This window comes from Podarcis bocagei (assembly GCF_964188305.1).
Source record: "Podarcis bocagei genome assembly, chromosome: 4".
Lineage (NCBI taxonomy): Eukaryota > Metazoa > Chordata > Lepidosauria > Squamata > Lacertidae > Podarcis > Podarcis bocagei.
In genome coordinates, this window is record NC_138128.1 from 46,812,398 (window position 1) to 46,838,557 (window position 26,160).

General features: G+C 44.1%; 2 protein-coding genes across 4 annotated transcripts; both read left to right on the forward strand.

Annotated features, from left to right (window-relative positions):
• The first annotated feature begins 2 nt into the window (after window positions 1-2).
• BORCS7 (BLOC-1 related complex subunit 7) lies at window positions 3-7,592 on the forward strand. Its single transcript, XM_081191285.1, has 5 exons — window positions 3-525; window positions 3,380-3,442; window positions 5,017-5,060; window positions 5,752-5,772; window positions 6,756-7,592. Exons 1-5 carry the CDS (start codon window positions 376-378, stop codon window positions 6,805-6,807), a joined length of 330 nt encoding a protein of 109 aa, XP_081047411.1. The 5' UTR covers window positions 3-375; the 3' UTR covers window positions 6,808-7,592.
• A 2,581-nt stretch (window positions 7,593-10,173) lies between these two features.
• On the forward strand, window positions 10,174-22,755 carry AS3MT (arsenite methyltransferase). 3 transcript variants are annotated; one of them, XM_081191271.1, is made up of 11 exons: window positions 10,174-10,477; window positions 10,705-10,736; window positions 12,146-12,273; window positions 13,050-13,200; window positions 13,849-13,985; window positions 14,410-14,479; window positions 14,988-15,069; window positions 15,734-15,865; window positions 16,431-16,573; window positions 16,732-16,866; window positions 22,544-22,755. In XM_081191271.1, coding segments are annotated over exons 1-11 (1,113 nt in total). In that variant the 5' UTR covers window positions 10,174-10,476; the 3' UTR covers window positions 22,646-22,755. The 3 variants fall into 3 exon arrangements, with proteins under 3 accessions (XP_081047397.1, XP_081047398.1, XP_081047399.1); XM_081191272.1 differs by having other exon boundaries at window positions 10,179-10,477; window positions 22,547-22,755; XM_081191273.1 differs by lacking the exon at window positions 10,174-10,477 and having other exon boundaries at window positions 10,705-10,793.
• Window positions 22,756-26,160: the final 3,405 nt, after the last annotated feature.

Consider the following 26,160-nt stretch of genomic DNA (forward strand, 5'->3'; position numbering starts at 1 on the left):
TCGCTTTTAATTTGATTAAACATTTGTATTTTATTGGCTGGGGTTGTGATTCTGTTTTCTGTTCTCATTTATATCTGAGTATCTTGGTTGAGGAGGGGTGTCTGCGCGCGCGCGCAAATAAATCACTTTGTGTGAAGAAGCGGTGATCCTGAGAAATAAATAATAATGGGGAAGGGCATGTCCCCGTTACTTCTTAATGTCTGACTGTGTGGGTCTGACAGACTGAGAACACAACATCCCTAAGATCGTGGTCTGGACCCTCTGGGAGAGCGGCTTCGCCGTCTTGCCTTTTCATCTGTTTTGCCCTTTCTCGCTCGCCGTCGTTGCATCCTTCACGTGGGAGACGGGCTTGTTCGGGCGGGTAACATTACCAAGATGGCGGCACCCTCAGCTGCGAGCGCCGTGGACGTTCAGACTCGATTCGGCCACTCGGTGAAGGGACTGTTGACCGAGAAGGTGACCAGCTGCGGCACGGATGTCATCGCCCTCACCAAACAGGTGTTGAAGGGTTCGCGGAGCGCCGAGGTGAGAGAGACTACGAGGCCCAGAAAGCACTGCGCTGGGGCAAAACTTTAGACAGGCAGCAGGGGAGCGCAATGCATGATGGGATTTGTATTCTCGTTGGGATGCCGGCTGCTTTGGAACTGCTCCAGCTTCCTATCGCTTTAAGGGGTGTGTGGTGCCCTAGGCATGGGGGTTGGGGGGTTGGACAGCAGCTGAGTAGTGCTTTCCATTGTACTCCTTGTTCTGGTTTTAAAAATGGGTATCGAAACGGGGATTTAAAATCAAAAGTTCTCAGCACACTTGCTGTTTCCATCTCCTTTTAAAAGCCGTAGTAGTTCTCTCCCACTAGCTGCAATAATAAAATATTATTCGGGCTGACAGATGATTGGCAATCGAATCCTGGTCTGCCTTTCTGCAGAGAAGCCTGCAGGATTGGGCCAGCATCATCTTCTCACAGTATCTTGCCAGATGCCTGTGGGAAGTCCCCAAGCTAGACATGAGAAAAACAGCCTTCTGCCCACCTGTGATTCCCAGCAACTGACAGTTTCCAAGTTGAGAAAGGGGTGGGGGTAGGGATTTGATACAAGTTGCTTGCATTTATTAAAGAACACAAGTGATGATGCTTTTGAAAAGGACAAAAGCCCTGTTGTTTTTGCCTGGGAGGGAGGATTTTGACTTTTTAACAGTCAAAATTTGTAAAATTTATTCCCTATTTTGAGGTATTACATTCAAGTGGCTGAACACATCTGCAAGATATGTTGGCCTTAAAAGCAAGAAGTTGTCAAATACAGAAGTATATGGGGGGGGGGTGTTTGGAAGTACTTTTTATTTATTTTTTTGCTCCCATACAGAAAACATTAAAATTCTTCCACTCATGAGAATAAGGTATAAGAGAGGTTAGCCGTTCCCTGCAAGGCCCCTTCCAATTGGCCTAGTGGACGAGGCCCAGACTCACAAGCCCTACTGAAGAGGCTCCTCATGAGGCCAGAGGAACATTGCCTGGCTATTGTTTTATTGATTTAATATGCTGTAAACCGCTTTGAGATTTTTATTAAAAATATAAAGATAGATAAATAAATAAATACCCTTGCCGAGAACTCCTGGCAGAATGCAAGGAGGCGGGTGCAGGACTCAGAGCAAATCTGTTGTCCCTCTCTTAAGTGCCACTTGAGGCAACAGCCTCAGAGAGGCTCATTGGGGGGGGGGGCTGCATGGCATTACCTATTTTCTGGGACCCCCTGGGTTAAAACTCTGGGAGATGATTTATAACGAGGTAAAGAGAATATTTAAGGAGGCTCTACCCAAAAGACCAGAAGCTTTTCTTTTAGGGGTAACTGGGACAGATGTACCAAAAAAATAAAATAATTCTTGTATGTGAGCAAGTATACTATATGTACACAAAAAATTGTGAGATGAGGCAGTACCTACTAAAGAGGATTGGCAGTTGAAGCTGATGGAATATGCTGAATTAGCAAATTTAACTAGTAAAATTACAGAGCAAGATGAGACTTTTTTCAAGGAGGATTAGTCCTAGACTAATAAGAATTAGTCAGTTTATTGTGTTTTAGCAGACAGCCATTATACACATGAAAATGATAACAAAAATATTAATAATAGAGATTTACATTTCTGCTCCTTAACCTTTAAAGGATAAATCATTTCCTATAACCCCTTTAAGTTTAATAGCATGGATTTGTAGAGCCTTAGCAAGAAATTCAGATATTCTGAAAGGATATACTGTATACTTCTCTACAAGAGACAGCAAAAAACAAGTCTTTGCTGGGGGTGACCTTCCCTTAGCAATGGGTGAATAGTAGCACTTGAGTTGTATCTTCTATTGACACAGAGTTGCAACCACAAACTTTGTTCTTCTTAGGAATTCCTTTGTGCCAGCTAATCTAGTCCTCTAGCAGAAAGACATTTAACCTTGCTTGTGTAAAGGTTACCCTCATTTTAATGTTTGATAGGTCTACCAGATATCTTAGAAGGGATAAGTTCAATGGAATAAAGGAAGCATACAAATTATTCGATTGTCAAGTCTTGATTTCAGCTGCTCATGATTGCATCTCAATGTCCCCAAACCTTTGGAGCAGGGGTCAGCAAACTTTTTCAGCGGGGGGGGGGGGGCGGTCCCTCAGACCTTGTCAGCGGCCGGACTATGTTTTGAAGAAGAAGAAATGAACCCACAAATAACCCAGTGATGCATTTTAAATAAAAGGACACATTCTACTCATGTAAAAGCATGCTGATTCCTGGACCGTCCGTGGGCCAGATTTAGAAGGTGATTGGGCCAGATCTGGCCCCCAGGCCTTAGTTTGCCTACCCATGCTTTGGAGTATTACCGTATTTTTCACTCTATAAAACGCACCAGACCATAAGACGCACCTAGTTTTTGGTGGAGTAAAACAAGAAAAAAATATTCTGAATCTCAGAAGCCATAACAACAAGAGGGATCGCTGCGCAGTGAAAGCAGCGATCCCTTTTTCTGTTCTGGCTTCTGGGATAGCTGCGCAGCCTGCATTCACTCCATAAGACGCACACACATTTCCCTTTACTTTTTAGGAGGGAAAAAGTGAGTCTTATAGAGCAAAAAATACGGTAATTCTTTAGCTTACTTGAAACCTTGTGTCAAAAGAAAAGAGAATTCCAAACTCATGACAGCCGACTGCATGTTTCCATGAGTATCAAATAATATATTTTTTTAACCCTCTGTTTCTTAAGCCTGCAATAATTCTTACATTTAGATTGCTTAAATGCTATTGAAATAGTAAGCTATGAGCAGAATTGGCACCTTTGAGGACCAGTGAAATGCTACATCACTGGCACCTAAGAACAGGAAACTTGTGTATCTTACTGTGCCTTCCATGTCTTTCAGTTCTTAGGACAAGCTGCCAGAAACATGGTGATGCAAGAGGATGCCATTCTGCACTCAGAAGATGTAAGAAATACTTGAGCTACAAAAGTGGGGACTTTGTCAGATAACTGGGTTCTTCTCTGTGAACTGCAAGACATGGGGAAAAGAGGAGGTGACTCGTAAAGTGCAGGGTTAGGAATTGAAAGGTGTTTCTTTCCCCGCCATTCCTAACATGATCTGGACTTCACCCCAGAAGCACTATAGGCTACCTGCCTTTATCATTTTCAAATAGTCTACATTAGTGTTTATGTATTTATCAGAATAAGGGACGCGGATGGTGCTGTGGGTAAAACCTCAGCACCTAGGACTTGCCGACCGCATGGTCGGCGGTTCGAATCCCTGCGGCGGGGTGCGCTCCCGTTGCTCGGTCCCAGCGCCTGCCCACCTAGCAGTTTGAAAGCACCCCCGGGTGCAAGTAGATAAATAGGGACCGCTTACTAGCGGGAAGGTAAACGGTGTTTCCGTGTGCGGCTCTGGCTCGCCAGAGCAGCTTTGTCACGCTGGCCACGTGACCCGGAAGTGTCTGCAGACAGCGCTGGCTCCCGGCCTATAGAGTGAGATGAGCGCACAACCCTAGAGTCTGTCAAGACTGGCCCGTACGGGCAGGGGTACCTTTACCTTTACCTATTTATCAGAATAGCCTTGACATTAGTATTAATGGTTAGATTTAAAGAGAATTAAACAGTCATTGGCTTATTATTATCTATACCAAGAACGTTACCAGCTTTGAGCTAGACAAAAAAAAAAAATCATTCATCTCTAGTTGTTCATCTTTGAAATATGGGACTGTGGACATTGCTACATACGGTTGGCTTATATATCTGTGCATCCCCGCCTCAATAATTTCCATCTTGTGCCTTCATGATTTATGTTGGCGTTTCAGTAAGTAAGTGTATGGGGGGGCTCGTTTAATTTCACTGCATACAGGTGGTGTAGTGACAATAAAGGTTTATTATTTATTATTTATTTTATTAATTCTTGAGCAGTATTGGCAGTCTACAGACTTCTAGGTGAGCTGGTCTATGTGGCAAGGGAGCTTGCTCAGCTTCTGTGGCTAAGAGGGGAACTCTGCTTCCTATGAAACTTAACCAAAACTAGAAAATGCAATTACATTTTCCCATAATTTATACAGTTGCTGCTGATGAACTTTAGGCCATGGCTGGTGGCAGATGGTGTGGTTGGTTACAGATGGTATGTGAGCTATATGTTGTCCAGCCCAAGCCTGGTAGATTTTTATTTTTTATTTTAATCAAGCTTGCCAATTAGGAATCTTGCTTGTTGCTCTCAGGATTAGAATTCCAAAATTACTGAATTGAATCTGAAATCCAGTATTAAATAAAATTAAAAGGGAAGCTCCCAAATGAGTTCTAGGAGGGTGTGTCATGATCAGAACTGAAAAATTTGGGAGAATGTATGAAGTGGCTAGGTATAGAGCTGGAAAAATAAAATTGTTAAATAAAGTTAATTTCAAAAGCTTTCAGATCATCCAGAACAACAGATACTCAAGGCTAGGAGAGTGTAACACAAAATGCCATGAGTAATGATTGAGAATCATAGTGAGGGGAAATCTACCATATTTAATATTTTCTCCTTTGCAGAGTTTAAGGAAAATGGCCATTATAACTACTCATCTGCAGTACCAGTAAGTATATGCATTGTGTACTCTTTATTTGATTGACCAGGACTATTAAAATCTCATCCCCTCTAATGTTTCCAGTGTCCAGGCTGTGATGTAACCAAAACTTCACTTACCAAACACAAAAGTGACATTTCAGCAAGCTTGGGGGAACTCCATGATTTGCAGAAGTAGAAAAACATTGGGGGGGGGGGCGACCCTAAGGAGGAAATCTTCCCAAACATGCTTATTGTCCAATGAATGCTGTCTGACTGTTGGGGATTGTAGAATGGAACAAAAAATGCTGGAATCTTGAACAGCTACACTCCACACTGCATTATTTTGTTACTCTTGTCCTCTACTACCAGCATTCCAAGATAGCTTCTGTTATTAACTACTAAGATAAAATAGCTAAATTGACTCTTAGGTTGTTTTACCTTACACATCATAAGCATCATAAAAGGAATCTTCAGAAGTAGGATTTATCTTTTTGCAGCTTTACTTCACAAGCTTCTTTGCAACACTGGTAGCAATTTCAGGATGTCAGTTCTATATATCATGGAAGTGAAGTCAATCTGATACTCATTCATTTATTTAGCCTCCTGAAATCAGGCCGCCTTTCATCAGTTCAGAATTCAGTTCAACCTGTTTGTGTTCTTAAGCACCTTGCAGCCAGTTTCCTTATAATTTATTTTATATTGACATCTTTTTTTTCTAGGCAAGAAGCTATTCAGAAAAAGTAAGTTTGCTCTGCTTTATTTGAGTGGCTTTTACACTCCCCCTTGTTGCTACTTTTGCCTTTTCTTCTGTTCATGTTATTTTGAATGTAAACCAAATAGGTTAGGACTATATCACCTCTGTACAAAACTGTACAAAGGTGGCACACTGCTGGTACCAAATAAATGTTAAATAATAGCGATATTGCTTGATTTTTAAAGTGTAACATAGTAAAAACAGGTAAAATGTGCGATGAAATAAATACATACATAAATAAATAATAACCCAGAGCCTTTAATTTATGAACTGCTTCTTATGAAGCATCTTGAAGCAGTTTACAATATAATAAAAGCTTATATAAAACTGTTTGATATATAAAAATGGTTTTAAAAAGGTGAGTGGACCAAGAAGGCTATACTCTTTACTGTTTTGGCTTTTTCCACCATGGTTTCTGTTTCCTGCTCTACTGACCTCCATTTGTGAGAGCAAGGCTTACTACTGGTGAGCAGTCCCTGTTTAACACATTGGGACTTATTTCCAAGTAAACACCCACAGGATTGCACTTCAAAGGTTCTTCTCCTAGGTGACATCCTGATCGCTCAAGCTCAGATTCATTCTGCCAATGAGCCTCATGCTTATGGCTTTCGTTTAAATTGTCCCCATTTACACCTCACTTCTTCCTCGCCCTCATTTCTCATTTCTATTTTTTTAAGCTGCTGCAAGAAACTTTTGGGTCAGTCAGTGGGATATTAAATGTTAACCTTTAAAATGGAAGCATCTGTTCCCTTCTTGTTGACGTAGGGTGTCCTCTTCTTTCAATCCCTAAAGGATATTTTGGGAGGGGTGATTAGTGGACTAAATCAGCAGATACCTCCCCATTTTATCCTGACAACCCTGGTCCATCTTTACATTGCAGAAGCAGCCCAGACTGGCCCATTTACAGTCAATATTTAATATATCCTAATATCCTTGAGTGTCTATTGAAGTCTTCCTTCTCATCTTCAGTGTTGAACAGTCTTCAAATTTGCGCGACCAACTGACTCACCTTCTGAAATGAAGAGAGACTGTTGCACGGTGTTAAAGAGCTGCTAGAAACCACTGAGAAAATACATGTCTGAGGACTTATGGAGACCCTTCCTCTATTCCTTCTTCACCAAATGCACTATGGGACTGATCTCATCCCCAAATAATCTGCCAGTTTGTAATGATGCAAAGTGTACATTGCACAGTGTACAAGATTCTGACCTGCAAATGGAGGAAACTCTTGGATTTTTTTCCATCGCCAATGTTGCAGTTATAAAAAGCTGGCTATTTTAATGTATCTAATTGCAGACTGCAATCCCATGTGTGCATATTTTTAATGGATTAATTTTTCCAAGGATTTACACTTCTGGAGATCACAAATGAAATATATCTTGTTTTGTTTTAGAGTGCTTTAAAGGATGAAACTCTTCTCTGTTCAGAGCTCGGTCAGATTAATCAGTAGGCTGAAATTTTTCATGTTTCAGGGTTGAGGAATACAATCTCATGGTAGCTGGATGAGCACTAGAAAGCTGTTTGAAAAAGCTGCATGCAGGTGGTTCCCTGTGTAGGGTTATTGTGCATAGGTTCAACCATCACTTTGTACTGGCATTTTGCATCCCTGAACATGAAAATCTATCTAGTTTTACTACCTAAGTAATTAAAGAAAGAGTTAGAGGACTGGAATTTTTCCACTCCCAACTTGGTCTTTGTTTAGTGGGAGCTGAGTGTGCAGAGATGAAATTTGACAGCTTGTTTAGATTTTCTTTAAAAGACTAAGTTCATCCAATTTGCAAATAAATCAATCTATATACATCAATATATATAGCTGCCAATGGTTTCTAATTTAAGCTGCAATCCTGTGCACATTTATCTGGGAATACCGTAGTCCCCACTGAACACAGGGAACTTAACTTTTGTATTAATATGCATAGGATTATACTTTAAATTTATTTCCCCTTATTTCTTAATGCAGTTTTAGCTACATGAGTGTAAGCTGTTCTGAAACTACTTGAGTTTGTGTATTTCCTTTGCAGAAAGTGTTTGAAAGAGGTCCCTTAAGTCTGTACATCTGCTGTCAGTTTTGGCCTTGGGCTACATTCCTAAGCACTCACTGCTATTACGGCTCTTGATTAAGCAGCCTTGGCTTCATTATGTAATATCCTACAGAACCAGTAATCTATTCAGATATACAGCTGCAGATGTACATGCAATATCTTATTTATACAGTGCTGTGGCTTGAACCAATTTAAAGACCATGGGAAACAGAACTGATCTAAAATACGTATTTAAAATATATTTGCATTTCCTTTTTGTTTGTATTTTCTTCAGAGAACGGTACTCATGCTTCATTGACAAATTGCAAAAAACTGAAGGAGCGAAGTATTTTGTACACAAAATCAGGCAATATATGTTACGATTGCTGTACCTCTTTTTGAACAAGAACCAGTTAAATACATATCTGTGGATAAGAGTGATCCAGTCACTGTATTTGCGACATTCAGACATGAGTGCTGTTACTTATTTAGCCAAAATGATGTCACCCACTCACAAGAAGGAAATATCAGCAGGCTTGGGTTTGCAGAATACAACAATTCTTTATATGAAAAAAACCCTAATGGGGGAATCCTTCCCAAACAACCTAGTGAGGACTGAGCATGCTCAGTGGCTATGGAATGCTGGGATGGACAATGGAAAATGGCGTGAGAAGAGATTGAGTGGCTGGCTGCCATGAAAAGTGAACAGGAACACTCCACATTACAACAATTCATTGCAAGTCCAATTTACACTGTTCCAATGCCGACCCATTCCATTTTTACACACAAAAATGAAATTGTTAAAAGCGGGGGGGGGGGGACTGTTTCAAAATTATTGTGATTGTTGTAAGATATATGTATGTATTTAGAAAAATATTTATATACTGCTAAATCATAAAAAACCAGAGCAGTTGACAATAAAACATATAAACATTTAAAATCAAGCCACCAGCTGACTATTGCATCTGGTAAGTATAATCAGTTTGGGAAGGAGAAGTTCCTGCATATCAATGGATGGTTTAAAATATAGTCAAATCTTGGTTGTTGAATGTCTCAGCTGCCAAATGTTTCAGGAGCTGAAAGCCAACAACCTGGAAGTGACTGCTTCTGTTTTCGAGCGTGCCTTAGAAGCCAAACGCATTTCTCATTTTCCCCCAATTAGATTTGCCAGCTGCCCTTTGATTCTCTGTTTTTGAATGTTTCAGAAGTCAAATGGACTTCCGGAACGGATTATGTTTGAAAACCGAGGTTCCACTGTATACTCTTTCTTTATTTACTCTGCAAGAGAGCATGTGCAGGAATATTTTTTCCAATGGCTCTCTTGACCTCACTAGTGTGTGGTTTGTAGGCAAGGATGAAAATCAGTGGGTCGAGGGTCTGTACAGTTGGCCTTAAACCGAAGACCAGCAAGGAAGTTAGGCTATGTAAGTTAGGTTATGTAAACTGAGCGTTAGAAACTGCCCTACTCCCAAATTTAATGTGAATTGTCTTGTATTTCCAGAGGAGTAGCCATGGTAGTTCTATGCAGCAAAGGCAACAAAAAGCCTCGCGACGCCTCGCTATCTGCAACTCAGAATAACACTTAATGATGTGATGAAGTGGAATGAGGCTCTCAAAAGCTTATCCTGTAATAATTTTTTTAGTCTGTAACTTTGATACAGTATTTGATATAGGCAAACTATTGGCCCTCATAATCTAAGCCAGCTTCCTTTTTCAAGACTGGTAGCCATGATGACTACAATGCAACAGCTACAGAAGCAGCGTGTCCATGAATACCAGCTGCTGGGAGGAAGGCGCCTTCCAGGCAGCAGCTCTAGGGTGTCAGGCGGGGGAGATGCTGGGGATTGAATTTGGCATCTGCATACAAGGCAGATGTTCTGCTTGGAAGCTTATCGGGGCATCTCCTTAGCTGCTGTGGGAAACAGGACGCTGGACCGGATGGACTTTGGGTCTGATCCAGGGCTGGATTTAGATTTGATGAGGCCCTAAGCTACTGAAGGTAATGGGGCCCTTTATATGTCCTACTGTACTTTGTCAACAACAAATTGTCACTGTTTTTTGTGTTGAATATATGCTATATGGTAATTTATGGACCCAATAGGTATCTAAAGCCATTTGCACATAATAAATAGGAGCCTACACAACGCAAAACACTGTTGCTGTATGTAGGTTTTATTTTATTTGTTTTTTATCTTATATTTTGGAAATGTACATCTAGGGTTTTTTTCCCCTTTAAATTTTTTCGGGGCTCCCAAGAGAGTGGGGCCCTAAGATATACAGTAGCTTGTTTAGCTTATACGTAAATCCGGCACTGGGGGGGGGGGGGAGTTCCTAAATTTCCCAGATTCGTGAGTGGCGTGAAAACAGAACGGGGCCGCAGACTGCGAAGCAAAGCCTTCGAAGCCTCTAATTCCAGCGAGGGCTTCTCCCGCGGTCTCTCGTCCTGTTCGGAAGCCACGAGACGACCGTCTGTACGGAGGAATAGCCGCGAGGCGCTGCCTCTTGGCCCTGCGACCTCTGTAGAAACAAGCCACATCTACTTCCTGTAACACAATCCAATCGCTCCTCCTCCAATCGTGGTCGAAGGAGCTCTGGCTGATCCTCGTTGTTCCGGCGCTTGCGTCGCCCGGGGCTTCGCTGTGGGATCCAGACCTCGAGACGTCGCTCTAAGTAAGCTTTGCTGCTGCTTTCTTCTCACGGGGCAGCATGGGGGCTCGTGAGTCAGCGAGGGGGAGACCCGCCTAGAGTCCGTCTTTGGGGCTGAGTTCCCCTTTGGAGAAGGGCTACATTTGGCTCTGGTAATCCGCTGCATAGCGGAGTGTTACGTCTGCAGCTCCCCCAATAACTCGGGTGAAGTGTGTTTACACGGTGTGCTGACCTTTTCCTTTTCTTAACAGTGGCTGCGGAGCGGATATATACAGAAGTCCAGGTGAGGTAGTTTGATGCTGAGATCTTGACATATCCTTCCTTCACCGTGATCCCAATGGTCTGTTCCACATTAATGCACATTAATCTTAATCTTGTGATATATCTTGTGATATCTTGTGATATATCTTGTGATATAACATTTAAGCACTTAATCTTGGCCTTGTGATATAACATTTATATACACAATTCTTGCCCACTTAGAACGAAGCCTTTCCGTGTCTAATTTTTCTCATTCCTCGCCTCTGATCCATGGCTGCTTATCTCAGCATTGTCGTCATATATTCTCATTTATCCAGCCTGGCGACTGTGTCCAGTATTACTCAATCAGCCAATCCCCTTTTTCCAACCCCTCATGAAAACAGTGTTTAAAACAGTACAAATTACTATTGAAATGGATTTTGGGTCAAATTTCCTAGATTTTAACACTCTGATTAAATAAGCCCATTCCAAATTATCAAAGGCTTAAAGAGTCTCTAAAGACAGAACAGCCCAATGTACTTTACATTATTTGGAAATAATAAATTAAATTTAACGATTTTCTACTAAAAACAGTCATCATGAATAGAAGCGTTTGTAGAGTCTGCTTAGATTATATCCTGGAGCCATCACAGAAGAGGCCTTATCTTTTGTGCCAGTTGACATATGGGATGGGGGGGGGGCGCTCTTGGTATGGTATTGATGAGGGTCCTCCCCAAATAGAACATTACACACTGACTGTGGTGGACATTCTTCCTCTGTTGCCACAACTGTTTTGATGCAGGCAGTGTTCTCTGCCATCCACCAGGCCCTGGTCCTACTCCAGTGGCAGATGGTCAAAAGTGCTTTTAAATGGAAGCTAAGATTGGCTCCCGTCCTACCTACCCTCTTTGTCCCCATGAACCAGAGCATGCCTGGGAAATTTCTTTTCAAAGCTTCTCCTTCTTAATGTCCATGGAGTTTTCATGGCAAAAATACTGGAGTGGGTTGCCAGTTCCTTCTCCAGGTGGATCACATTTAGTCTAAACTCTCGGCTATGACCTGTCCGTCTTGGGTGGCCCTGCATGGCATAGCTCATAGCTTCTTGGAGTTATTCAAGCCCCTTCGCCACGACAAGGCAGTGATCCACGAAGTGGACCTACCCTCTTAAATTACCTCAGATGCCATGCCCTGGCACATAGATCTGTCCAATCAATAGATTTGGTGCCACCCACCATGGGAATGCACCTAGGATCCCAGCAGGGAAAGTGGTGGCCTGGCTGGGTTGAGCCAGACTTCTGGGGGACCCTGTCAAGCCCATTGGGCCCTCAGCCAGTGCCTGTCTTGGCCAACTGCTGGTGCCAGACATACCTGCCTTCATCACTTGTGTTTCAGCCATTCTTTATAAGCTACAAACGTGTTGTATATACCGGTAATTTCTGTTTCCCTTTTTAGGATTACTATGGCAAAGAGTTGAAGAAAAAAGAAGACCTAAAAACCAATGCCTGTTGTACTGTAGCAAGGCCTTTGCCCACATTCGCCAGAGAAGCCCTACAATGTGTGCATGAGGAGGTTTCGGCAAAGTACAGTATTGTTTTATTGAGTGAACTTTGATCTCATGAGTTACTGCCCGTTGCATTATGGAAAGTGGGGAGGAGATCTAATTTCCCCCTCATCCTTATTTAACCTTTTCCCTCTACGCCATATCAAGTATAAAATCAAACCAAAAGATTAGGGCAGGTCATTTAACTGGCAGATTAAGCAAGTAAAGCTTTCAGTTGATTAATCAGTGAGGGTGAATTTTGATCAGTCAGTGTAAAAGGTAGGCTGAATCTAAACAAAATAATAAAAAAATGAGAATAATATGTGTGATTAGGGAAGAACTTGTAGATCTTGCAGTGCAATCCCATACACTGTTGCTCAGAAATAAATTCTGCTATATTTAGTGCAATTTACTCCCTAGTAAGTGTGTTTAGGGTTGCAGCCTGTACTCATTTATGTAGGAGTAAGCCTCATTGAACTTGATAGCGCTTTTTTGAGCAGACATGCCTGGGATTGTGCTGTTAAATTGCAAGGGTCATAGGCCAACTATTGTTTTTCTATGTCCTTCATTGTATTTGTTTTAATTTGTCTGAATATGTAATAATGTGGTGACTAACCCATGCAGTGATTTAAAAACCAAACTATTCAGCAGTGGCAGACGTGTTCAAGAACAGCAGGTGCCAACACAACAGTTGTATTTATCTGATGAAATGCTCCTTGGTGAGGATTGGCTCATCTCACTGCTGATCTGGACCACCCACTTGTCTCCATCAAAATGTGTTTCACTTTCTCATTGCTTTATCCTTTGTTCCCTTAGGTATTATGGTTGTGGCCTGGTGATCCCAGAATGCCTAGAAGACTGCTGGATTTTGGATTTGGGCTGTGGGAGTGGAAGAGACTGTTATATGCTCAGTAAGATGGTTGGGGAGAATGGACATGTGACCGGGGTAGACATGACTGAATCCCAGGTAAGAGGTTGTTCTTTGCGTGCTGATTCAAGACTGTCATGTTTACCTTCAGATTGCTAAATGGAGGGCATAACTGTTGAAACTCCTTGGCATGCAGCTTCCTTCATGACCTACCTTTTTCACACAAGCTCCCATTCTGGCATCTCACCCATGTGCAGCCTCCTCGTTTGCAGTCCTTAACCTAGGTGGTCACCAGCCTTTTTGCACTCCTGGACACCTTTGCAAACTAGAAAAACTCTCTTAGGCACCACACACACACACATACTACACCTAAGCAAGACAAATACAACCTCTCAAACCTAATTTCAGTGGGGTGGGGAGACCCTTTGGGTGCTAGGAAGGTCTCTGTGGGCATCCAGGAAGGATGCTGGGAAATACTTTTACTACTATATGCAATTTGGAACATGTACAGCAAGTCCAACTGGAATGAAATCATGCGTAGACTGATATCACATCTGGGGATGGCAGGAGGATGAAGAGCAAGCTGGTATTCTGGCATAAGGAGAGTAGGTGGGATGGGTTTAATGGCAGAACATATAAGCAAAGGTATATTAAAGCTTCTCTGTGTGTGGTTAGCACTGCTTTATCCTGCACATATACTTCTGTACTGAATTTCTATCTTTTACATCCTTGCTTTCCTTCCATCAGGTGGAAGTGGCGAAGAAGCATATCGATTATCATATGAACAAATTTGGCTACCGGAAGCCCAATGTAAACTTTATCCAGGGCTACATGGAGAAACTGGGTGAAGCAGGCTTGAAGGACGAAAGCTATAACCTTGTAATGTAGGTCCTTTTTCTAGCCCCTTCCTCTGCAAGCAGATAGGCTGGAAACGGGGGGTTATATTTGAGTTTATGGATTTAGCACTGCATGCCATATTCCACACTGTGCTGCGATTGAGGCTTTGTGGCTATCAGTAGCACCTACGCGAAGTGTGTTTGCCCCATATGTTGCCATCATTTCAGATGTAGTCTGGAAATATTTCTGTTCACTGAGGCATTTAGAACTTGGAGGGAGGGAGGGTGTGCAGCAGCTTGGAAATGGCTGTTTATACACACAAACTTGGTTTTAGTTGTTTTAACAGTTTTGCAACATTTTTAATAAAGACGTGTCATTTATGATGATGCACAGTTGCTCTGGGTTCCTTCAGGTAGAAGAGCAGGAGAACAAATAAATCAAATAAATAAGTTGGCTTTATCTCTTGTTTAGCTCCAACTGTGTGGTCAATCTGTCCCCTGATAAAAGAGCTGTCCTGCATGAAGCTTATCGAGTGTTAAAGGTAAACACATGGCTGGTTGCATAAGGCATGTTAGGCAAACTAAGGCCAACAGGGAGGACTCTGAGTGAAAAGGAGAATTTTCTTCTGCTCTGCCCAGGTGTAACCTAAGGAAAAGGGGGAAAGTGTAATTGGAGTTGAGTGTTCAAACTCCTGGAATAGGAGAACCTATGCAGATCAGCATCTAGAAAGAAATCCCTGGAAAATCAAAGACTTTAGAGGGAAAAGATATGTCCGGTCTCCATTTGGGTTGTTTCTCCTCAATGTTCTTGAGTTTCCAGCCACTGCTGGGCCCTGTTTATAGAAACAAAGGGAGGAGGAGGATTGAATTTACCTAGTAGGAATGGGTTGCCTCCCCAAGATTAGTTTACATGGTTGAATTGCTTTCCCTTTGAAGACACAACACATCCATAGCAAGCAACCAAACTGGCAGCAAACAGTGGCTCTCTTTTGCCTACCAAACCGTGGAAACAGTAATTATTTGTTTCCTTCTTGTTACCTGCTCTTTCAGGCAGGTGGGGAGATGTATTTCAGTGATGTCTATGCCAACTGTGACCTGCCACAGGAAACCAGGAACCATAAAGTCTTGTGGGGTGAGTGAATTATTCTCTTCTTCCCACACCCAGTTGAAAAACGGTAGCCAGCATTGCATCTTCCTGTCAGATATACCATTTTAAGATTGCTTCAAATATGTAACCCATTTTTTTCCCATAGGCCAATGTCTTTCAATACCATACAGGCCTTAGGAGTAGCAGAAATGATCAGAGCTCATTGAAACATTCCAGCTGGGCAGAAGCACTCCATGAGGGTGCAGAGCATGGCTGTGGGTGGGATACAGTCTCATGGGATACAGTCTCCCAAGGGCCTGATAGAGAGGGATGCAGGGCCATGTTCGGTTCCCAAACCTGAAGTTCTCCAGCCCAGCTCTAACTTACAGGATCTTCTGGGTGCCCCCAGCATAGAACCAAGGATCAGTTTTATGGATGAGATCCTTGGAGAAGCCTGCTGCCACATGTAAGGTTCTGTGGATTGGGGCAACAATCCTACGCTGATACTACAGAAGGGGTGGGAACCTTCAGTGTAGAGGCCAGTCTTGGCCTGTGAGATTATTTTCCCCCAAACAACTCATCAGCTGATGGCCCTTGTGGTGTCAGCTGATGCCTGGGTGGATAGGGTTAAATCCTGCATTAATTAGCTGCATGTACCTGTTCCCATGCTATCTGGAAATGATCACTTTTGTCATCCTACCATCTGTAGGTGAGTGCCTAGGGGGAGCCCTGTGGTGGAAGGATCTGTACAAAATTGCTGAGGAAGTTGGATTCTTGCCACCTCGGTTGGTTGCTGCCTCTCGAATAACCCTTGCTAACAAGGAGCTGGAAAATGCCGTTGGTAAGAGTACTATTTTTCACCCTTAGTCAGCCTCCTCGTTCGACTTTCAGTGTCATTTCAGTCTAGATTGCCCCTCCTCCTTGCACCTTTTGTTTTTTTGGCAAATAAAAGCTGTTGGGAGATCAGATTGTGGCTCTCCTGCTATACATGTCATTTGGCCCTAAGTCAGGGTTAATTAATTTTAGATGCGTGAGACTTAGGGACATGTTCCTGATGCACACCTTGGTTGCCTGGTTAAATGGTTAGCGGTATTCCTATCTTTTTTTTACCTGCATACATAGCTTCGAGGAAAGTGGGACAAGGAATAAAATTTGCTAACCTAAGAATTCTTGCTTGCAAAAATATTTTGTGAATATTTTGGTCTCTGAATCCACAGGCATGTACATCTTTGGAGGAGGGAGGAATCCAGGTTCATAAAACACAGCTAGTATTGCAGTTGACGAGAGACCCTGAAAATTACCTACCTGGCTTCCCCTCCCCATGTGTCTGGTAGCCCACATCTGAGGTGGGAATTGTACTGTGACATTGCTCAGGAGTGACACAAGCCCCTCCACTTTGATTATAGGTGACTCCCAGTTTGTTTCTGCTACTTTTCGCCTCTTCAAGATCCCCAAGGATGGGTCAGCTCAGTGGTGTGAAGCGATTTACAAAGGAGGAATCCCTGGGCATGAGAAGGAACTAGAGCTTGACATTAACTACAGGTTCAAGGTACAAGCCTGATGAGGCATTGGGGTTGAAGTGAAAGAGGGCTGTAGCTAACAGAAGGTAAATATAATAAGCCCTTGCCTATACATACCCATCTGGCCTGTTTATTGTTTGTTAATTGTGATGTGTCTTGCATTCACCCTCTTCCCCTCCTTTCTCAGCAAGGAGAAGTGGTGGATGTGGATGAGGAGACAGCAGCTATTCTACAGAACTCAAGATTTTCTAGGAAATTCCTGGTCCATCCAGTGGGGCAGAAGGTCTCATCCCCAGAAGGCTATATTCCTGGGAAGCAAAAGGTTGGTTAGACCCTAAAGCAATACTAATAGAGCATTATTGTATCCTAAGTCATTTGTGGTTTTAAACACTAGCATGAGCACCTTAAATTAAGCACAGAAATGAACTGGCAACCAATGCAACTGTTTTAAAGCACGGGTTGTATGAGCTCTAAATGGAACCCTGAATAGTAATCTGGTGGGTGCATTTTGGGTCTGTTGAAGTTTCTGAGTTGTCCTCAAGGACAGCACATTGCAATAATCCAATCTGGATTAACGCCTACTGAGCCTTATGCCAGACTAGTGATTTTTACTTTACAATGAAATTATAAAAGGAAATTTCTATTCTTAGGATTGTGATAAAACTACCACACTCCTCATAAGCATGAGCTGCAGAGTTTATTTACATCTCTGCAGATTTCCAGAGTCTTTTTTCCCATGGAAGTGTGGACTGTCAGTGGGAGTTGCAGTTCTGCAGAAATGAGATGGACTGAAAGGGAGGTTTTCACACTTCAGTAACATCTACTGTTCTCAGACCTGCCCCCCCCCCCCCGAGGTCTGCTGCAGACGTCTTCAAGTCTTGCTCCTGTAGATGAGCAAACTGTGATAGTACTAGGGAAAATGTGTTTGCCAAGCTTAGTTCATTTTGGGGCTTAATCCAAGGTGCTCACACTAGCGTGGTGCAAAGAGAAAAACAAGTGAGGGCTCTTGTATGCCATTTCTGGGCTTCAAAAGCTCCATGTGACAATCGACACAAAATCCTGTCCCTCCGTTTGAGTTAGAGATTGAGGGTCAGTTTGGCAACCAGAAGTTTTAGCTGGCTAGCAGTGCCAGACAAAACTTGTAAATTCCTCTGCAGTGGTGTCCAAACTTTTTTCAATGAGGGCCAGATTTGATGAAGTGAAGGGCCGTGGGGGCCGACCAAAGTTGGTGAGCTTTTTTTAGGATTTAACCCAGGAAATAAACTGTCACAGGGGCCAGATTAACCCAAGCGGCAGGCCGGATTAGGCCCCCGAAATGGACTTTGGACATGCCTACTCTATAGTCACATCCACACCATACATTTAAAGCACATGGCTTCCCCCAAAGAATCTTGGGAACTTTAGTTTGTTAAGGGTGCTGGGAATAATTGCTCTGTAAGGGAACTACAGTTCCTGGTATTCTTTGGGGGAAAGCCATGACTCTTAAAGTGGTATAAATATGCTTTAGATGTGTAGTGTGGATACGACCTGTGTGCATGTAAATTATGTTGAAATGTGCTTCGTCCAGACTGAATAGCTATGTTGATCCTCCCAGAATTAGATTTGGGGTCTCTGGCATCAACTACAAATTGCTAAGTATCTCAGTAGATACATTCCAGCAGAGTCTGTGAAGCCATTCCAGCCTTGAAATTAACGCATAGACCGTTCAGAAAAGATGACGCGAACAAGCCCTGCATTAATCTGGAGTCACATCTGTGTAATTTGCACAGTGCATGTACACTGAGACTTAAAATGATTGCCTGCAGAAAGGGAGCCCTTTTGAGTAGTGTGGCACATTGCAGCGGCAGATGAAAGGATGACTAGTGCTTTGGATTCCCCAGGGGCTTCTCTGTACATCCAGCATGCTTAACTGAATCTTGAGCCTTACCCTCCGGCCCTGACCCTATTTTGGAGCTGGTCTATCTATAAGAAGCCTATTCCCTCCTCCCAATTCATCTGATGAAGGCAAACAGCTGTGTGACCTAGAAAGGATAACCTTTTGCTTATTGGCGTATGGAAGAGGGAGGATGAGGGCACAAGAGGCATTTCTTAGATAAGCAGCAAAGCCCAAGGGGAGGATTGCAGTCAGGTGCTTTAGGCTTAACTCCACTCCCAACAGAAACAACTAAGTTTGGTTTCTGTAATAAAGATTCTGTGTCATCACTGCAATGTAACCCAAGCTTATATATCACACCATAGAATTTCTAAGTCAGGATTGGATTAACCAGCAAGTCAAAGGCAGTTCTTGGTTACTTTCCCCCACTATCCTGCCTCTTGCTGTAAGCACTGGAAAATGTATGCTTTTTTCAGTCCAAGGATTAAAATCCTGTTTTGGAAGAAACAATGCAAGGATAGACTCTGCTATGCTTAGGACAGGTTGCTCTCATGTGTGGATGAAAGGATTTAGGTCAACAAAATACTAAGGTCAGGGGCAGCCTAAGCAAGATATTTTGCTGCTTGAGGCAGAGCTGTAAATGTTGCCCCCTTCCTCACACATCAAGGTACATGTTACCCAAGGCTGGTCACATTATTTGGGCACCTGGGGCAGAAGATCCCACAAGGGCTTCTCCTTCTCCCTGGTTGTGAAAATACAACAATCATATATTAAATAATTGTCAATTTCCTGCCATCACATGATACTCAGAATTAGCTGCTTTTGCCTGCAGACACACCATCCCTAATGCTAGGGCTGGTCTTGTTGCCTGTGTGTGACCTACATTGAAATCCCAAAGCTGCATGTGTTTATGGATGACATTTTAAAAATTAGGTTGTAGGTTGTGGTATTTGTGTGTGTGTGCGTGCACACCCACACATACCGTATTTTTCGCTCGATAACACGCACCCGACCATAACACGCATGTAGTTTTTAGAGGAGGAAAACAAGGAAAAAAATATTCTAAACGAAACAGTGGATGTATGATTTTTCTGGTTCATGCTGTGGCCACAGACATGTGATCTGATGGTGAGTTTGGGGTAGCCCAATGCAAAAATCCTGAGTATCCATGTGGATCCATGTTTGTAACCACGTTTTTGCACCACTGCGGCCCCAGGCAACAGTGGGTGTGTGATTTTTTTGGTGCAAACTGTAGCCATGGACATGCAATGTGATCTGATGGTAAATTTGGGGTGACCCAGTGCAAAAATCCTGAGGATCCATGTGGATCTGTGCTTTGTAACCACGTTTAAAGTGGGGAGGGAAGGAAAAGCACTCAAGGGACAAGGAGCATGCGTGGAACAGGCTCTGCTTCTCTCCCTCCTCCCCCCCCCCCCTTAGCGAGCTGAAAAACTTTGCTGGAGGGACAGAGAGCCTGCTTGCTTTAAAGGAGACTACCAGACAGGAGCCGCTTACACGAGTGTAAGCGGCTCCTGTCTGCTAGGCTCCTTTAAAGCAAGCAGGTTCTGCTTCTCTCCCTCCCACCCCCCACCCTTAGCGAGCTGAAAATCTTTCCTGCTATTTCCAGCAAAGCGGGAGGAGAGAGATACAGAGAGCCTGCTTGCTTTAAAGAAGCCAACCGGACAGGAGCTGCTTACACTCGTGTAAGCGGCTCCTCTCCTGCTTTGCTCCTTTAAAGCAAGCAGACTCTGTTTCTCTCCCCCCCCCCCCCCCGCTTAGCAAGCTGAAAATCTTTCCTGCTATTTCCAGCAAAGCGGGAGAAGAGCCGCTGAGTGGGGAGGAGAGAGAGCTTGCTTTAAAGGAGAGAGAGCTTGCTTTAAAGGAGCCAACCGGACAGGAGCCGCTTACACGAGTGTACCCCTCCTCACCCCTCCCGCTTTGCTCCTTTAAAGAAGCAGGCACTCTGTCCCTCTCTCCTCCCCATTCAGCGGCTCTTCTCCCGCTGGAAACCACGGAGGAGGGAAGCATTTGCTCCGTAACATGCACGGACATTTCCCCTTACTTTCTAGGAGGAAAAAAGTGCGTGTTATGGAGCGAAAACTACGGTACTTGTTTGTTAATTATTTATTGTTTTTGTATCTTACTTTTCTCTCTAAGAAGCTCAGGGTGGTCCTCCCCCTTTTAATCCCCACAACCACCCTGTGAGGTAGGTTAGGCTAAGTGACGGTGACAGCCCAGAGTCCCTCAATGAGCTTAATGGTCAAGTGGGGATTTGCATCCTGCTCTCCCACGTTCTAGTCCAGGGGTCCTCAAACGTTTTCAGCAGGGTGCCGGTTCACTGTCCCTCAGACCTTGTGGGGGGCTGGACTATATTTTAGAAAAAAATATGAACCGCCACGGGGGGGGGGGAGGGCAGGGAGGAAGAAGAAAAAGGCGGAGCCGGGAGCCCCCTCAGTCACAGTCCCCACTGTGGGAGGAGGGCCCAAGCGCTGCCGCCCCTCGCCGGCCACGACTTCCCGCCGGCCCCCTCGCTGCTCCCTCCCCCTTTCTCAGGCCTCGCCAATGCCACAGGCCTCAGCCTGGGCAGGGACAGCAGTTGCTGCCGCTGCAGAACCTGCCCCATCCCGGCCCGCTGGCCCAGGCTGAAGAGGAAGGCGCCCAGGCAGAGAGAAAGAGGGCTTTGGCCCAGTGCCTCCGAAGCAGGTGGGCGGCAGGGAGTGAAGGGAGAAGGGCGGCCTCTGGGGTCGGGAGGTCCACTGTCGGGGCTCAGAGACCCCACCTCCTCCTCTGCCTTCCCTCAGCTGGGAAGCAGCGACTCACCCGGATCCTGTCCCTTGGGCTGAGCTCTTCGGCACGGGGCGAGAGCGACGACCAGAGCAGCAGCAGCCCCAGGCAGGAGCCGAGCAGCAGCACCGCACGCAAGAGGAAGCCCAGCTTCAGCTTCATCCTCAGTGCCAGCCCCACAAGCTCGCCGAAGCCGCGACTGACGAAGCCGCCGACCCCCTCACTGCTCCCTCCTGCGTCACTCTGTGCTCAGCTCCCCATTGCTGTGGGAGCCATGGGCAACTGCGTGTCGGCGGCGGCTCAACGAATGAAAGGCTGCATCAGAGTTTACCTCAGCGTGGCACGGGGACTGATTGGTCAGTCCCCGCGCCATGCTGAGGTAAACTACAACATGGCTTTTCCTTCATTGAGCTGCTGCGTGTCGGCAGTGGCTCTACAAATGAAAGGCTGCGACAGAGTTTACCTCAGTGCAGTGTGGGAACCGACTACTCAGTCCCCGCGCCGCTGAAAAACTGTGTCGCAGATGCTTGCCTCAGACACTTGGCGGGGGTTTTCAAATGGCTGTGTGGGCCAGATTCACGAACCTTTCAGGCCACATCCAGCCCCTGGACCGTAGTTTGCCGACCCCTGTTCTAAATCAACACTAAGGGAGGCAGCATAGCAGTGCCCAGGAGGAGAGTCACTCCAAGGCATCTATCCGTGTTTAGTGGTAGGACGGTTAATTCCCCTTGAATGAGATAATCACTTTCATGCAAAAAAACCAGAAATTGCAGTTTTTATCGGGCACAGATGGTGCAAGGACAAAGCATATGATGTGATTATCCTGTTCAAAGGGAGCTCCTCTAAGAATGAGCTAGTGCAGACATACTTCCAAACTAAGTGGCCAGTCAAAGCAATAGCCTGTTGTCAAAATCCTTTGAACTCATTCATTCATTATCTCTGTGCTATACTTCCTTTTCTTTTGCGTATCTATAGCATATAGCCTTGTGGCTTTATCTGTACCTACTCTAAATACCACAAACAATGAGGAAAGACCTTGAGGCCTTCGTTTTGGTTTTACCTCTTTTGGAAGTGAAATTCGGAACGGATTTAGCCCTTGAAAGACACCATGTGCATGAGTTCAAAAGAGTTTTGTTGCACTCCTTGGTGAACTGCTTGCAGTGATCCCTCTTGTATGCAGTTTGAATCAGTAGAACTGAATTTTTAGAAGCACTAAGTTTGCAGTACTTAAAGTAAAAAGAAACAGTGAAAACATGCCCTTTCTAGCTTAGGTAACACAGATCCTCATCGCCTTTTCCCCTTTGACCCTGTTTTGTTTTTGCTTGTATTTATTTTTTTTAAGCAGGAGAAACTCAGGGATCCATTTAAGTTAGTGGAGCAGATGGAGCCAAATGTCCCTGCACAAAATCCCTCAGGATGTTGTGGAGCCAAATCATGCTGCTGAACCTTTCAGTGTAAAATCAAGAGTCTGAAAAGCTACAGTGGAATAAATCCAAAAATGAAAAGCGAGAAGAGAGATTGCGGTCAGAGTAAAGGAATAAATTGTGGCATTTAGATGCTCTGCTGTGTTGGTGTATATTGTCTCAAGAGTGAAAATACCTTGTCTTAAAGCATTGGTGGGAAACCAGATGTGGCTGGACTATAATGGTTATCATTCCTGACCATTTATTTAAGGAATTAATACACTGTGTTTTGTTTTTTTTAAGAAATCCACCGTAAAGCGGATTACAATATTTTTGAACACAAATAAATTCCATAAAACTGTTAAAAATCCATAGTTAGCAACAATAAACAATAATAACATTAAAATTACCAGCATAAAACAATAACCATAAACTACCCTCATTCATACTTCCTCAGATTGCTATTGAGCTATTGAGAAAAAAATAGGTTGTTAAGGCCTTCTTTTAAAAAAAGTGAGAGATGGGGCTTGCCTATTCTCAAGAGCCTTCTAGAATTGAATTCCAAAATTGTGGAGCCACCACTGAGAAGGCCCTATTATGCAACCTGGCAGTCTAATTGCTTTTACTGGTGAGTATGCTGGCTGGGGCTAATGGAAGTGTAGTCCAACAACATATGGTGATCCACAGGTTCACTATCCCTGCCTTAAAGAACTGCCAAAGATCCAGCAGGAAGAGAGTAGTGGCTTATCACATGTGAGAGGTAGCAATACTGTTGCTTGGGACACTGAATCAAATCCTCTGTAAGTGAAGGATACTGTTCTGTATCTCAGACTCTTCCCTTGTACTCACAATACTCTTGAATGGCGTCATTGGGAAGTGGACACCCATAAACTCGATCTTTTAGAAGGGGTTATAAAGGGGTTATATATATTAAATAATCTCCCTATGCTCTGTTACAGCTAGCTTTGTCCTCTTTCTAAACTGTAGGGAGCTGCTGAGCTGACAAAACAGGAGCTACAGATAGTGATAGATCGTTGTAGGCTTCAGCATTAGGACTTTGAACCAACATATTTCTAAACTCGATCTGTATGAACTGAGATAACTGTGGCAGGGTTTGATTAAACAAGCAGCAGGAGGAAAGGCATTCAAAAAGGTATGTAGTATGAACACTAGGGGGAGCTGTAAGGCTTTTGAATGTTGAACTGGATTTAGAATTCCAAGATGAACAGGGACTGTACTTTGCAAATTCCTATAACCAGTTTTGTACCCTTTTATTGGGGGGGGGGGGAGAGAGAGAGAATAATGAATGTTGCAGTTTAGCACTAAATTATGGAACCAAAAGTGTAGGCAGATAGTTCTGGGGGCCACTGACAGGTCTTGTTCAAGATGGTGTCAAACACACATATTGCCTGCAGGGCAATCTAGACCAGTTGCTCTAGAAATAGGGCCAGCAAACTTTTTCAGCAGCGGGCCGGTCCACTGTCCCTCAGACCTTGTGGGGGGGGGGCGGACTATATTTTTTGGGGGAAATGAACAAATTCCTATGCCCCACAAATAACTCAGAGATGCATTTTAAATAAAAGCACACATTCTACTCATGGAAAAAAACACTGATTCCTGGACCATCCGTGGGCCAGATTTAGAAGGCAATTGGGCCAGATCCGGCCCCCAGGCCTTAGTTTGCCTACCCATGCATTTAGGAAGACCCCCTCTTGGAGATGCCCCCTTTTCTTCCACAAAAAACCAACTGGATATATAGGGCAGAGCAGACACTAGTGGGAGGCCCAGCAACTTCCAGAATAATCAAGTGATAATGCTGACATCAGGTTGCTGCCAGGAAACATCCTTCTTGGTTTTCATTTTGGTTCCTCCTCTTTGGGAATATCCAATGCGAAAAGCAGCAGTTGCCTTTTGTCCTTGTGTAAATATTACCGTTTCCCAGTTCAGTGAAAACATATATGCAGTTTGATTGGTAATGCAAGTGTCTTGGCTAGGATTTTAGTAGTCTCTTAAACAAGCCTGAGGTGCCATTTTTATAATCTGAGAATGTTTAGCCTAAGGATGTTTGATAATTCTGTTTTAATTTCTAGCCAGAGCTTATGTCAAGGTCTGTTTGTGGATCACTGAGAAACCAAGTGGCAGATAGAAGAACAAGTTCACATATATCAGATGATTTTGTTTAAGCATTTGTTAGTGGCGGCGGCTGGTAAGTATTTGAGTTGGTGAGATGGTGACCAGGGCAACTAATGGGAGGCAGAGGCAGGCAGTCCCTGGAGGCAGAGTCATACAAATGTAAGAAGAGCCTCCTGGATCAGGCCAATAGCCCATCTAGTCCACCATCCTGTTCTTACAGTGGCCAAGCAGATGCCTGTGGGAAACCCACGAGCAGGACCACAGCACAAGGAAAGTCTCCCCTCCTGTGACTTCTGCCAACTACGTAGTTTTCAGAAGTATCGCTGCCTTGGCCCGTGTAGGCAGAGCATAGCTATCAGGGCTAGAAGCCATTGATAGCCTTATCCTCCATGAATCCTCTTTGAAAGTTAACCAAGTTGGCAACCATCACTGCCTCCTGTGGGAGTGAGTTCCATAGTCTATGGGCTGTGTGAAGTACTTTGTTTTATCTGTCCTGAATCTTCCATCTTTCGGCTTCAGACAACTAATTCTGGTTTTCTCCCCATCCTCCCTTGAAAATATACAGTGAACACTTAGGCAGTTCTCAGACACAAGCATCAGATGTTAGCATTTCTTTTTTACTGTTATTGATTTATTAATCACCTGCACAAATGTCTCATGGCAATACATAACAACAAAAAACAGTAAAACCACGCAAATGAGCAGGTGTATGTTTGTTTGGGGGAAAAACAACTAAAAAAACTAAAGACACATCAGAACAAAAATTTCTTTAGTTGTTTCCGGAAAGTGCAGACAGTGGATGGCTTCTGTATTTTGACAGGAACGCTGTTCCACAGAACGAGGGCAATTCTGTGCTCCTGAAAGCCACCTCTGAGTTATTGTGGAGTAGACTTCTGAGAACTTTGGAACTTGCAGGACAAACTCTACCATAGGCAGCAGAGACCCACGGGATGAATAAGGGGTAAGGCAGTGTCTCAAGTTACCTAGTTCTGAGCTGGATAGGGCCTTTTATGCTAGCACCAACACCTTGAGCTTTGTCTGATAGCACATTGGCAAACGGTGCAAATCCTCAGAGCAAGGTGTTATATGCCAGCAGTAGTTTGACCCCACAAGCAGCCCAGCCACTGTATTCTGCACCAGCTGCAGTCTCCAGACCAACCTCAAGGGTAAAGGTAAAGGGACCCCTGACTGTTAGGTCCAGTCGCGGATGACTTTGGGGTTGCGGCACTCATCTCGCTTTACTGGCCGAGGGAGCCGGTGTACAGCTTCCGGGCCATGTGGCCAGCATGACTAAGCCGTTTCTGGCAAACCAGAGCAGTGCACGGAAACGCCGTTTACCTTCCCGCCAGGGCGGTACCTTTTTATCTACTTGCACTGCATGCTTTCAAGCTGCTAGGTTGGCAGGAGCTGGGACCGAACAACA

What these genes read in the sequence shown, in the direction of transcription:
- BORCS7 (XM_081191285.1), top strand. Translation starts at nt 376, where the DNA reads ATGGCGGCACCCTCAGCTGCGAGCGCCGTGGACGTTCAGACTCGATTC. An exon ending in ACTACTCATCTGCAGTACCA is followed by an intron (nt 5,061 to 5,751) that starts GTAAGTATATGC and finishes TTTTTTTTCTAG; the next exon opens with GCAAGAAGCTATTCAGAAAA. An exon ending in CAAGAAGCTATTCAGAAAAA is followed by an intron (nt 5,773 to 6,755) that starts GTAAGTTTGCTC and finishes TCTCATCTTCAG; the next exon opens with TGTTGAACAGTCTTCAAATT.
- AS3MT (XM_081191271.1), top strand. An exon ending in GGATATATACAGAAGTCCAG is followed by an intron (nt 10,737 to 12,145) that starts GTGAGGTAGTTT and finishes TTCCCTTTTTAG; the next exon opens with GATTACTATGGCAAAGAGTT. An exon ending in AAGCTTATCGAGTGTTAAAG is followed by an intron (nt 14,480 to 14,987) that starts GTAAACACATGG and finishes CTGCTCTTTCAG; the next exon opens with GCAGGTGGGGAGATGTATTT.